The sequence below is a fragment of the Rhynchophorus ferrugineus genome, unplaced genomic scaffold (assembly GCF_030347505.1).
Source record: "Rhynchophorus ferrugineus isolate W39M unplaced genomic scaffold, kcgeb_rfMv2 rfM3, whole genome shotgun sequence".
Taxonomy (NCBI): Eukaryota; Metazoa; Arthropoda; class Insecta; order Coleoptera; family Curculionidae; genus Rhynchophorus; species Rhynchophorus ferrugineus.
The window spans coordinates 35,317,483-35,330,271 of NW_027472582.1; the positions used below are offsets into that span (position 1 = coordinate 35,317,483).

Sequence of the window (12,789 nt, forward strand, 5' to 3'; positions counted from 1 at the left end):
GTAAGCAGTGTCGTCAGCGTAAAATGCGATGCCAATGTGCTCTTTTCTCGGCAGATCTGAAATAAAGAGGTTAAATAATAATAATAATTAGACTAATTAAAACAATGCAATTGAATGAGTTAGATGTTAAGAAAACTGATGATCAATGTGCTTTACGCGACGATACCCAAATGATAATTCAAAGGCGAGGAAGTTCTCATCTCGATTTAAATTAATTCTGATTTCATTTTCATGACTGATGTCTTACATTCGCCATGATGATTAACAAATCATAAGGCCTACCTTTAATGTTTGTGGTTTGAGTATAGGAAATAAATGTTTTTTATGGTTAGTGGTACGTAGCATTTTAACGTGTTGCCAAACCATCTGCTCTATTTGTTATTATGCCTGATAATCAAATGAAAAGTCGCATATCATAGGGTGTTTCTCTGAAGAGAATTAACCAGAGTTATCCACGCAGCAAAATACTATTTAATAAAGCTAAAGTTTGGCTGAGACGCCACTGAAATACTTTTTTTTAAACTTTTTTTGTTAGTAAATTTATATTATTATTTATTATTAATAAATTTTTGCATTCGTCTTGCTACTTTAATAAAATCCTTTATAATGTTTAACAAAAAGTAGTAGTACGGCATTCATTGACTGTTAGGCAGTACAAAGTTTGCCGACATAAACGTCGATATCTCCGATTTAATTTTGTTTACACCTTAGTCAGAAAAATAAACCAAAATTAAAAATTTATATGCAAAAATATTTATTAATTTACACGTGCGAAAATATTACGATTAAAATGTATAATCTCAGTTTGTCATATCATAAGGACATTTATTCTTTAATTAAAGCTGGATTATCTATTGAATAATTATTGGCTTTGCCGTAGTATTAATTATAAAGCCACTCTCTATCTAAGACAAAGAGATATTGAATCGATATAACAATGGTGCTATTACCGATTAATTATTCTCCAATGTTCTTGTAGTTGTTAATATCACTGAAGTCTGAAGTCATTAAAATGGAATTTTTTGATCGTTGTCGGATAGGACGGGAACGTACATGTAACAGCGCGAGAATATTGATTCATAGGTTTATTCAGTGTGTAGAACTTCCTGTAGTCATCATTATATTCGTTTCTTTAGACGTGATATTATTTTACGTATAATTGTTATTAGTTTTTAAATGTACATGATTTCAGTTTGTTATTAGAACTGGTGGAGAAATATTGGCTGAAAAATTGGCTATTGACTGGAAAGGCTTTTTTTTGACTCGGATAATTTATTTGGTTTCTGGATTTTAGTCACTTTTATTGACTACGTCCGCAATCGTTACAGAATACATCTTCAAGACTGGAGGTTTGATACTGAGGTTCTCTTAATTAGGTTATTCAATTTTTTTCATTCTATTTTATCACTGTGTGGTCAATTGATAAGGATCCTGCTTTTTCATTATTTGTTAAATACATTTTCTTGTTGAAATTATGTTTTTTATACTTAAAAAATCTTTTTAGGATTTATAAATCTAATCTCTTTCCCGTTATTTTTTTTTTTCAAATTACCATTGTTAGGTGGCTAAGGCTTTAGACCTTATTGAACTGAATATTGTGGTTAGTATCCAATGAACGTTGTTTAGCTAAAGCTGGTTGGATCGTGCATAGGTGCTGATAGTATGGTGAACTTTCATCCTCTTGCAGGAAACAAAATAGAGAAAAGAATTGCATTTTTTATAAAGTCCTAATAAAAACCTAAAGCGGTTAGGTTTCTATCCAAATTCATTTCTATCCAACCTTGGCAATAAACTCAATAACTTCCTCTGCTTTTTCCTGTGAACACCTGAGCATGTACAAGCCTCTTAGCCTCGTGTTTCCAATCGTCTCTAAAATGCAAAAGTAATGACCCGACAGCTGTCAAATTTATACACGCATTTTTTGAGGGTTAGGGCTAACCAAAAAACATTTGGATTTAATTCTTATAGCGCCACATATGTGTCAGGCCGGGAAATTTTCAATTAACCTGTTAAATTATGGGAAAAATATAAAGATGATGAATAATTTTTACTATTCTTCCATTCACCGCTTTCACAAATCTTTTGAGATTTCTCAGTGTGATTCTATGTATCTGTATTCTGTGTATTCTTATCGTTATTCCAGTTTCTCTTATATACACTTTCTGACTCCCATACGGCACCTTTTACACATCTATTGCCTTGACCAGATCTGTTTTAAAATTGCGATTATAGAGTCCTTGAGGTCTTCTAAATGGTTTCAATATAATATTTACGTTCTGTTTCGTTGGTACCCTATTAATGAGATCTGATATTTCTTGAAGCAACGGGCGACAGACACGTTTTCGATCTTATTTTCTTCTATTTCCTTTCTTATTGTACATGGACTATAGTACCATACATAACATATTGCTCAATAGGACGAGTTTTTTACTTATGCCCATCAAGTTTTATCAATTTTGATGAATCACGGGTGATATAATCTGAAATTATGTGTCTGTATGGACTATGACTATCTGTCAAAAGAATTTCGGAATTATTCGCGGTCATCATAGTGAATTTTATGTAGAAAAAATCAGGTGTCAGTTTTAAATGATATGTCGTCCATATGTCTAAACCAAGTAGAAAGTTTAAGGGGAGTGGTGACTGGCGCCTGTGTTTTTGAAATGTACCATGATTATATTGAGTATAAAAGGTGATATCAAGGAATCCATGGCGTAGTGTCATATAAGTTCTCTGGAAGTACGTTGAGGAAAGGCAGTTTTTTATGAGGGGTTTAGTAAGCTGATTGGTACATCGTTCTGAATTTTTTATTATTTCAAAAGTCTCATTGATGTATAATTTAGTAAAAATGGAGACTACGATTGTCCTTTAATTTGTTTATAGAGTCAAAAAAAATTCTTACTTTGATAATTCGTTTAGTATTTGGATGGGTTTAAAAACTAAACCACGAATTTCTTCAATGGCCAACTTATACGAGAGATTTAGACTTCTTGTGATAAATAAACAAATTCTTTCGCTAGAAACGATTTTCATTAAATTAAGGGATGCCCGAGAGATGTATTTTCAAGCCTTGTTCTTTTTTCTTTTTACCTAAATATAAATTGTTTATAGTCATTTTCGCTTAACTTTATGCCAAAGGACATTTTAAGCTATATAAGATGATTTAAATTGAAGCGTAGTTTCGATTTTGAAAGGACAAATATAACATTAACCAGCAAATATTTCAGATCACGTCTTTATTAAGGCGAACTGTTCGAAAATAAAAGCTGGTTATTTAAATTCAATGCCTTTAATAAAATTGTTTTTGGTTCGAAAATAACAACAGGATATCTATAAAATTGGATCTCGAATATTTTATAGGAAATAAAGAATTATTAGGTAGTTATGTAATATTATGGACATAGTTTCTACATATTCAAATTTTATACATCCGAATTAGCATTACATAGTTTGGAAGGAACATTCTTATTAAAGGATAAACTTTAAATTTAACCTTTGAAACTTGTAATTGCTTATTTGTCGGATGGAAAACTCGTCAAGAACTTTGATCTCGAGAACTTTTATACACTTAATAATGCGACAAGTTTTTAACCTTGATCTTAGAAAAACAAACACATCAAAATGTACATATTTTGTTGTCATTGGTGAAATAGTTTATTTGTATTCAATTGACAATCAATATATTAACAATAAATGTCAAATTTCTGGTTATTATTTAACCAGAATAATTTCATTATCTAGGGAGAATATAAATAGTTATAAATATTTAGATTACGTTGAATTTGAAACAAATTATTTTTATATAAAAACATCGCAAGGATAGAGAGAAGTAAAAGTAATATATTGCTAATACACACATAATTTCGTTTGTTTAGTAGTCGTTAACTCGTTAGTAGTTGTAGCTGGCTAACAAAATTAACTTTTACAATAACTTAAAAACCAGGTATCTATCCATCAGAATCGGGCTCGAAGACAGTTTCAATTATAATAATGTTCCTTATTTACTAAAAGTGCTGTTTTTTTTCTGTTCAATATATTTTATGGTATTACTATGGCAACAAATGGTTAATCATTTTCAGTATTTTACTCGAGTATTATTCAAAAAGTTTTGGTATTAAAATGAGAATAGAGTTTCTCCTCATATTTGCGACTCTTTTATTTCCTGAGTGACAGCTGATACCTGAAGGTCTCGGTTTAAGTAACTCTTTTTATAGTAGAAGGAACGGGATTCCATATACTCAGCCTATATCTGTTTTAGAATTTGCTTATACAAGGACAAGTTATTATGTAGGGACATTTGGTTTTTAAAAGCCAGTTTTTATTTTTAAAATTCCAGTTATTCTTTTATATTTTTAATATACTCCCTTTATCGGACTTCTTCATGGAGGTGTATCCCAAGATACTTTGTTGTTTCTATATGGAAAGTCTCAAAAAGTTTCCTATTTATATTTGAAGCCAAACGATAAAAATGCAGTCATGTATTAATGAAAATGGTTTTATTGTTTTTTGAGGGATCCTCCATTATGATCAACATATTTTTCTATGTGCTTGAACCAATCCTCATAATATTTTTTCACACTTTGAGGTACCTCAAAAGGTTTTTTGGGATGCGTCAACGGCTTTTTTAGGCGCTAAAATGTTGGCTGCGCAATTTATTTGTAATATGCGGGTATAAAAATCCATTTCGTGCTTCATCAGGGCTCTACGCCTGATCATACATCAGTTTAATCTTTAGACCAGTAAAATAGGTAGTTGTTTCAGTCGATATATGAGAGCTTCTATTGCCATAATGGAGAAAGATCCTCCGTTGCAGTTCTTTCTATGTGTTTAACGAAGTTTAAATCTTCATAAATAAATAGATATATACTATTCACAAATTACCATTCTACGTTGCTCTGATGGCACGTTGGTCGCATGTCCAGTTATTCTAAAGAAACAGGCAATCATTTGTTTCGAAGTGCTTTGAGAATGAATTACTTCTCTCGGATTTGGCTCGTTCTAGAAGATCCATATCGTGGAATGTTGCTTTTTTAGACCTCATACGTATAGATCCAAGATTCATCATCTGTGCAGATATTATACACAGTTTCTGAAAAATTGACACAAGCGCCTTTTTAGCTTCTGCCAAATTATGTCGGATACAATGTTTATAAATATTTTTCATAGCTAGTAGTTTATGCAATATCACATTGATGCTTGTCATACTAATGTCCAATGATGACTAAATTTCATAGTAAGTCACATGACGATCTTGCAATATCATATCGTACACAACATTAATGTTTTCTGATATAACAACTGATTTTGGACGGCCTTCGCGACTTTTGTTCCTCAGCGAACTTGGGCCACTATTAAATTCATTATACCAACTTTTACAGTTGCCAAGGATGATATTTACCACCAAAAATCGAAGTAAGCGGATGCACTTCTGTCTTGATAATCCATGTTCAATGTTGTGAAAAATGGTGGCCCGAGAATGACCATGCTTTCACTGAAATGAAATTTTCAAGTCACTGTAAATATCCCAAGTTGTGCTCAAACAAAAAAAATAAATTTCTAAAAAAGGTTGTTGTTATAAAGGTGCAATTCAAAAAATATCAATTTATCAATATTAATTTCAAACTGGAAATGTCAGACCTAATAACACTTAATGTTGCCCAGTCTGAAAATAATCAATTTAAATAGCTTGTTGAAGGCTTGGGATTGGAAGAATAACTCAGTAGACTGCCTAACTACTTAATCATAAATCTGTTAGTATCATTATGATTTAAATATCATTTATTTATCATTTATCTAACATTTATTACCTTCTTTAACATTCTTCAATTCTTAATATGATGCTAATATAGCTGCTACAAGTAGGTTGACCTATTGACTAAAAATGTGACTCTGAGTCTATTTATTGATGAATTTTATTGTTATTGAAGCACTTTTAGCATTATATCCAAGGTTTATCTAAAGTTCCCCTAGCATTTTAAAATCTACCCAATGGGTAATAAGGATCTTATATGTTTTACATTATATAATAATCTGTAGAAGATCGCATCGGTAAATTATCTGTACTATCTTATAGATAAGAGCTTGATTATAATTTAATTACAATAGCTATGCTGTGTCTGTTAATTAGGTTAGTTGGCAATACTTCAACTTACGTACTTCATTGACATGAGTGTATTCGAGTACACTGACACTTTGGATCACACTAGTTATGGGTTTCAGTAGAATATAGCCCTGGCTTGGTTCATTATATATAAATAATATGAAGCATAAACAATACTTTAAACAATGAGCTTAACATAATATATATATATATATATATATATATATATATATATATATATATATATATATATATATATATATATATATATATATATATATATATATATATATTTAGTACCTTGAAATTTTTAACATAAATACTGATATGTTGAGAGTTACAGTATTATTCTGTTATTCCGCTATATTATATTCTTGCCAAGAATTTGTTTTATTAACTTAACAATAATTATTTTTTAATATTATAAATCAGTTGCTAATGAAGTAATTTTATCGGTAAACTATAGAAGTTAAATAGGAAATATTTCCAATATAATGCTGATGCACAAGACTTGTATATTAGTTTTATTTGTCGTAAAACTTTTACGGTTCAACCTTTACTGGATCCTTTACTGGAACGGAATTAGCTGTAGTAATTTGCAGCCAATTGCTATGGTATACTTATATACATTTTTGAATTTTAATATTTTATTTAATCATTTCTGTAAAAAATTGATTGACATCATCTTTGTCCATGAAATTATAACTAATCATAATAATGATTTTATGTGTATTTATAGATGATTGGTTACTTAAGGTGCAGCACAATCTCAGAAATAAGTACCTTGAATTCATTGGTATTAATTTTCATCATTATAAATAATGTTACCGTTGATTGGTATCAATTATAATAACGTGACTGTTTCTAATTGGTTATAAACCGGACATATCAATAATAACATTCATATCTGCAATACTGCACAATTATTTGTACCGAATTAACATTAAGAAGTCGCTTTATTTCTTGAATGTTATAATCGATCGAATTGCTTCAACTTCAGCAGAGCATCTTAGAAAAGTGAACAGTGTTGCCACTTGGTTTATTTATCGTACTTCGTCTATCGTTTTTGAAATATTAACTCAGAGTTTCTTCTCCAAGAAATGAAATTGTCTTGAGATAACCTTCATATATTTATTCAATGTGATTTCAGAGAATATCTCCTATGATTTTAAAAGCTCCTAAAATCTCTAAATCACTATTTGAATTGCAAGCGTCATAATGGTATAATGGTGTGAAAAAAATCTATGCTGTAATTATTATACACAGAATATACATAGAAGATCATATATATAAAATGTAAAGATCTTCTTTTAATAACTCTTAAACCCAGATATATTATAACAGTGAAAAAATAGTAGCATAAAGCAATCAAATTACTCACGTCATGACATATTTCAAATAGAATATTGCATAGAGATCAATATTGTAGAAATATCTGCAACACGCAATTCTGTAAAACAGGTTTAAGTTATTTTTTAGCCTATCATATATTTTATTAACATATTATCATATTACTAAATATATCTCGAGCCTGACAGATAAGTGATTATCTTTTTAGCTTACTTTAATCACAGTAGTGTCTTTAAACTTTTAAACGATCAGTACTAATAATAATTTTATGAACACTTTTTAGTTTAGGTTATAACCTATAGCGATTCTAGTGAACTTAAAATATTATGTTGTTTTGAAAAGGTTCAAGCCAAGAATTGCTGAGCTGCTGATTGCTCAAGTCTTTCTTGTACCTCAAAATCATGGCAGTGTATCTACTATTTTGCATGCCAATTTTGTTCTAGCTGTTTTGATATAGACAAAACTAGTTATAGTGGATATTTCACATTAGATCGACTGAGTCAACAAATAAATCTAATCGAAGGACTCCGAATTGCTTTTTAAATCACTGTATAGTTAAAAATCGTCCCAGGGTGACTCCTGACCTCAAAAGGATCCTCAGTATACAAAGGTTTGGCTTAACTCAACTCAAACTGACTGAATAGTGAATTAGAGGTCCGATGAACTAGAGAAGCAGAAAACAATATTTGAGTATTTAGATGAGAACAAAAACAGTCATAGAAATCAGTAAATGTCAAGACACTCAAAAGTGCTATTAACAAGACATTATTTATTGTATTTGCTCCTTTGCGTGTTCATAGATCAATAGTTCAATATCATCATTATCTTAGGTAAATAATATAATTAGCGATAAAATATTAATAAAGATATATTTGGTTATCGCAGAATCATTTTTCATTAAATGTTAATCTTCTTTCAATTGATGCAATTAATAACGTCAGTCGTTATATCATTTTAGCTAATTTAATTGGATATAAAATTTACTTGTTATTATTATGAAATACAGAATGATCATTACTTTTTTGTTAATCTATTATTAGTTTTTCTTGACACATCGATATTTTTTTTGATTGACGTTTTTATATTCTTATATTGAGTTTTGGACTTTCTAAAATAAAGTTCTTATTTTAGACTTTGCGAAAATACATTATATCTAATGACTTCACTTAATTGATTATCGTCTAGTCGGGACAATAACGACTTCCAACATAATTTATGCATTTATGGTTGGCCGTTCACGTTTGGTGACATTATATTTTGCATCTTTTGTGCGTCATATTTAAGTAGCATACAGACTAAGATTGATTTTCAAAACTTTCATATTTTGGTGGTTGACGTTTAAAGGATGTTTTTAAAGAGTGTTTTGTTGTTAGAAACTATGAGAAATTTTCTAATTTTAATGAACTAAATAAATTCTGTTTGTAGTCTCTTATTAAGTATATTTTAGTTGTAATTAAGTAATAATGATGTTTCATTCAATAGTTTTTGTTAAGTAACCTAAATGGGGAATAAATATTATTAATTTCAATCGAAGTATAAATATCTCCAAGTATTAGTATAAGTACCTCTTTCAAATATATGTTCTATTATTACACCATTAATATTGCATATAATTAATACAGAATTATATAATACATAATATCATAAATTAGTATATAATAAATTACTAATTAAGTAATATAAATATATACTTACATGTTGTTTATGTAAGTTATGTGAAACAAAACATTATTTATAGTTATGTGAAACAAAAACTATTATTTTACTTAAACAACTCTTTTATTTTACGGAAATAAGAGGTATTCACGTTTGAGAGTTCGGATTAGAAAAACTTAAGCAAACCAGTGCTTTGATTCAGCGAGTGCTGATATTTACATCCAGGTCTAGCCAAAATCGTCAGCTGAGTATAATCAAGGCAAATTGATGTTAGTGGTGTCATTTGTGAATCCCTGGTGCTAATAAACAAATGAAAGGGCTCTGAATGCAGTAACACTACGAGAGATGTCGAAAAAGTTCTCCAAAATCGGTAGAACACAATTTCTTAAACATTTTAATTCTTCAAGCCGGATCATGAATTAGAGTTATATAGATTAAGTTATTATATACCATGTATATCAAAGTTAAGTCCGAACTGTTTAATGTACTTATGAATGCGGAAGATTATTTATTTATATTAAACTAGATGAGTCTGTGAAATTCGTATCACCTGCATTTATTTTCAAAATTTTCTCTGACAATAACTATAGTCATTTGTCGGTCGACTGTCAGTGAATTAAACCTCCCCGTGTGTTTATTGGTAGTGGTTTTGTTAGGCCTGATGATGATATGTCTGTGGCGGATAGCATTCGATTCAATGCTATTTTGAATATATCGATTAAATAGTTGTTCTGATGAAAGAACGTTTGTAGTTCTTGGACAATAGTTTCCTTCGCCATTAGGTTGTAAGCACAACTCCTATCAAGATTTTGTTATCTTATTCCTGATATAAATTTAAAAATTGCTAAAAATCTTTTATGGTATAATATCTCAGAAAATGGACACGAAATTATATTGTACAATATTTCTTGCGTCAAACAACGTCATTTGTAAACAATTGTTATATGAATCATGGTTACGAAGTTGTTAGAGTCATCTCCCGTCTCAGAAACTAATGAGGGTAATAGATTTTATGATTGGGCCAGTTGTGACAATTTGACTTTTCCACCGGTGCATCATAACGCAGTAGATTAGCCACTACATTTTAACGCCTCACCGTATAGAAAAGGAATTGACATTTCCACAATTGTAATTCACTTGTTGGCATCATTGATTGACTTCAACCACCTAAGTCAGTTAAGTTCTCGCATTCTATATGATTAATAAAAACAAATGTGAAAAACATTTACAAAGTATGCTTTACCACATGTAGTATGCATGTTCCAAATTTACAAGTTTATGTATTTCAACTATATTCTTGGTTAATGTTTATTCGACCTTAATTAGAATACGTAATCATATTTGATGTATATGTCAAATAATTATTGTAACAAAATATTATTTTTCACCTGCTTTTCATGTTACCGATTCGATCTATCTATTAAAAATACCTACATTTGTATGAAATATAAATCGTGGTAAAGTATTAAACAGTCAGTGCTGACTTATATTTAATGTTTATTTTACTATTATTTAACGTAAAACAAAATTTTTATTTCTACTACTTTCCTCGTAATTACGGAATATTTTCTTATCATATGAATCTGCTCTGAACTTCACAAATATTGGAAATAGAAACTAGGCAAATCGATACAGCTACTTTTAAGAGGGACCAACGAACAGCAATTCACTAATCTTATATAGCAGAATGCACTAAGAGCGCGATGCTGTAATTAATTACTAAAACAATGATATTAACATATTTTCTATATTTCTATAACCTTGTGTTTTGTAATCTTGTTTGTAATTAAATATATTTCGCATTAGGTTAGAATTGTATTCTTACCGTTTCTTTTCTAACAAAAGCGTTATTATTACGGTACTATCTTATTCTTATTGTTATAAAAGTTTCTAATTATGTAAATTACAACTTGAAATGTTTTACAAGGTTACCTTACATAAATATTATCGTAATCCACATTTGCCGATTAAATCAGATCTCTATAAATCATTTACACCTTTTACTTAGCCGTAGTTATTTTTTAATTTGTTTGTTTATACTTTTAGATAGAAACGTCATATACTGATCATAATCTATTTTAATTGCAGGAAGTAACATTAAAAGAAGGATCACAAGTAACCGAGTGGTGGGCGAAGCCTCCAGTCGTACCGATGATAAAGGTTTACATTTATAATGTTACCAACGCAGATGAATTCCTGAACAATGGTACCAAGCCCATTGTCGATGAACTAGGCCCGTATGTTTATGTGTAAGTATTACATCAATGGTAAATTCTTGAAAAGCAAACAAACTCTCTCCTTATATAACATATGGTATGGTGAACGATAAGATAACTGCGCTTAGTGGTTTTTCTAGAGGTTAATTTTTTATAGGATAACTTCTTTTTCAGGATTGTTTTAAATAATTTCGTGTACTTAACTATGATTATATAGGAAACTACTCACTTAATCAAAATATTTTCTAAAACAAAACTTGTTGCTGCTTGGGAAACTGTCTATTTCATCAATATGAAGAAGCAGTAATTAGAAGGCGTTTTGTCTGGTGAGTACATTGGGTATGGCAGATCTTCCGATTCAGGCTACAACAATGTATTCTTCACAACTCATGCAACATATGCACCAGTGCTGATGTGCAAGAGGATGATTTTGCTATTACTGGTATTTCTGTAACAATACGTTGTTCGATATGTTCTACTGGAGTTGACTAATCATATGATCAGCTTTCTGAATCGGTAATTGGGATTGGATGGAATAGTATCATCAAGTATATAAAAGTATTTGACGGTCTCCGACAGAAGATTTATTCAAATCAAACGATAAAAATAATAATGTTAAAATTACAATCTCGAGCGTTCCGTGATTAACGTATACAAATACAATAATATTAACTGCCATTGTACGCAGAGAAACGTGAAAATCATATATATATATATATAATAATATATATATATATATATCGTTTCTTTTGAGAGTTATACAATCAGTTTGGTCTTTTAACATTCTTATGTAAAATTAATCATCACGTCATATTAGATATTTATTTCTGCTAAGAGTCACTTTAGGTAATCGTAATTTTCTTTATAGCTAGTTCTTGGATTTTGAAATCTGCGCAAGTCAAAATTGGCGTGTTCAGTGGGTGAATAAATAAATTCTGAAATCTTAGTGGACAATATTTTTTTATTATCATTGACGGTTATTTTCTATGACGATTATTTTTTATTGGTATTCCATTGTACCCAAAAATATTAAAAATCTTCTATTAGAATTATATGTTAGTTACCTTTTATAACTTCAATTTCTAGTTATTTAAAAATATTTTCTGAAAAGCTACTTCAACTAATCATTTTGTAGCTATGTTAACATTTGTTGGAGTTATTTTATATATTTTGTAATAGATAATAATTTATAAAACGCTGTGAATTATAACACTTATTATATAATGCGTATAAAATTTCGAATATATAGGATTTCCAAATTAGCATCCAACAACGTTGTATGTGCATTTTTTCTTATTTAGCTTTAATATATAGGCGACATGAAGCATTGCATAGATATATTCGCATACCGTTTAATTTTTATTTAAAAGGTATTCATTAGATGTTTGATACACATGAGCGAACATTATTACATCAAATAGTCATAAACTAAGTATTATTACAATTCTCGTCTGGCTAATTGAGTTG

General features: G+C 29.6%; 1 protein-coding gene across 3 annotated transcripts in view; it reads left to right on the forward strand.

The window, feature by feature from the left end:
- emp (epithelial membrane protein) overlaps window positions 1-12,789 on the forward strand; it is a 124,182-nt gene that overhangs the window by 99,250 nt on the left and 12,143 nt on the right. For all 3 annotated transcript variants that reach the window (XM_076399496.1, XM_076399497.1, XM_076399495.1), the window contains one exon: window positions 11,195-11,355. In XM_076399496.1, coding sequence (XP_076255611.1) covers window positions 11,195-11,355 — 161 coding nt within the window. The remainder of the gene's footprint in view (window positions 1-11,194; window positions 11,356-12,789) is intronic.